The sequence below is a fragment of the Sinocyclocheilus grahami genome, unplaced genomic scaffold, assembly GCF_001515645.1.
Source record: "Sinocyclocheilus grahami isolate Dianchi unplaced genomic scaffold, SAMN03320097.WGS_v1.1 scaffold1193.1, whole genome shotgun sequence".
NCBI classification, from domain to species: domain Eukaryota; kingdom Metazoa; phylum Chordata; class Actinopteri; order Cypriniformes; family Cyprinidae; genus Sinocyclocheilus; species Sinocyclocheilus grahami.
The window spans coordinates 139,688-141,716 of NW_015506372.1; the positions used below are offsets into that span (position 1 = coordinate 139,688).

The following is a 2,029-nucleotide window of genomic DNA, read 5'->3' on the forward strand; positions in this document are numbered from 1 at the left end:
CTGCCGTACCATGTGTGCAGCAGGCGCAATGATATTACGCAGCGAATGAAAATAGTCCCCAGCTAGGTAAGTTCCAATAAGCCTAATTTCATGTGACCACATGTATAAATTATATGTAATCATGTAATCATTATCAACGCAACTGTAGTCTGATTATGAGTATTTAAAAATATAATATAATCTAATTACAAGTACTTATTTTTTTAGAACCTGTAATCAGTTACTACCCAGCCCTGATTACACTTTATTTCGATAGTTCACTTTAGACATTCTAGTAAGTAAAAGTAACATGTTGACTAACTCATTAATTTGCAACTACATGTCAACTAACTCTCATTAGCATATTAGTAGACTGATAGGTTAGGGTTTGGGTTTGTAGAATAAGTTGACGTGTACTTGCAAAGTTACTTAGACTACAGTAGAATGTGTGTTGGGAGCATCAAAATAAAGTGTTAGAAGATATAAAGCAGACAGTCACTAATACTCTGATGACCGCTGGTTGACATGTAGTTGCAAAGTTACTTACAGTTAGTAGAATGTCTCAAATGGACTCAGAATAAAGTGTTGCCATTTGTTCCTACAACAATCTAATAGAAAATAAAAAAATGTGGGAGAAACATACCCAGTGGTTTTTAAATGATTCAAGAACAACGGCCGGTCCAAAAGATCTAGCGGGGTTGATGCCACATCCGGTGTAACTGATCTGGAGACAGGACAGGAATGATGAGCAAGTTGACGCAGAGCAGAATAGAGACTTTACTACGCTTTATTTGAAGTCCACTGATCTAATTTCCAAGATCATTGTGTATTATTTACTTTTGGTTGATGAAAAGTTAATTATGAAGTGCTTACTGCTACCAGGTGCCCTAAACCAACAGACAGTCCGATGGCTAGGGGTGCAGAGCCTGTAACATCAGTTCGGTGTTTGTCTGTTGTGGCCAGGACACAGAGGACCAGCTGAAAGGTTGCAAAAAGCTCAATGGCAAATCCCTGACCCGGTTTCACACCGTTACTCAGCTATAAGAAAAATAAGAAAACATAAAATATTGGATTACATTGTAAAGATGCAAAAAGTGATTGAGCATAATTATGCTACTACAGTCACATTACAATAGCAAGACAGACAGGATAATAAATGTGATTTCAAGAATAAATCCTAACATTTGGGTGAATTTTGAACGGTGGCACCATTATTGTCAGAAGAAAAAGACACAGCTAATTTAACAAACATATTGCAGACTTTTTATTGTAAAGTTTAAACATATATGAAATCAAATTCACGAAAGAGCAAAAATGGAAAAGATAATATACAAAAACACAAACAATTGTTCCGGCCAACAGAAATTGTAATGAAAGCATTAAAAAAAAAGACTACTTTGAATTTGAAACAACATATAAAACCACAGCTAGACAAAATAAACATTTGTGCAACTTATAGTTGCCCTTAACATATTCCCCATGTGACAATTAACCACGTAATACAATTTCATTGTGATTTCATATTTTGTATAAAGCAACTTACCATATTGAGGCCCAGTGTTGATTCAGGGTCAGGACTAACTTTTAACATAATGCCACTTGCCAGCACAGCTCCCAACATTTGGGCAACGATATACATGAAGGCTTTGAAGAAACTGATCTGACAGCTAACCAAAAGGCCTAAAGTAATAGCTGGGTTCAGGTGGGCTCCACTGATATGCCCCAAACTCTGAGCCAATGTGGCAATGGCCAGGCCAAAAGCTAAAGCTACTTTAACCTCTTGGTCAGGATATCTGTTGTGCCTGTTTCCGATAGCAGAGGCTATGCCAATAAAAACAAAAACGGTCATCCCAACAAACTCGGCCAATACTGCCCGCCAAAAGGACCAACTTTTAAGCTCTCGTGCCATTACGAGTATTGTTCCTTTTCTGCCTTTTAGCTAGAAAATGAAAATGCCAGCTAAGCTACCACTTATAAACACTTGGTGAAAGATGGTTGACAGGAAACTGGTTTTAACAAAGGAACCACAGACCAGAAAATGGCAGGAGGA

At 37.5% G+C, this 2,029-nt stretch overlaps 1 protein-coding gene across 1 annotated transcript in view; it reads right to left on the minus strand.

Moving 5' to 3' along the window:
• Window positions 1-1,888, minus strand: part of aqp1a.2 (aquaporin 1a (Colton blood group), tandem duplicate 2) — a 5,847-nt gene extending 3,959 nt beyond the window's left edge. Inside the window, exons 1-3 of the mRNA XM_016253649.1 lie at window positions 1,523-1,888; window positions 853-1,017; window positions 623-703 (exon numbers count right to left, since the gene is read on the minus strand). Of these exons, the coding sequence (XP_016109135.1) occupies window positions 623-703; window positions 853-1,017; window positions 1,523-1,888 (612 nt within the window). The remainder of the gene's footprint in view (window positions 1-622; window positions 704-852; window positions 1,018-1,522) is intronic.
• Between the last annotated feature and the right edge of the window lie 141 nt (window positions 1,889-2,029).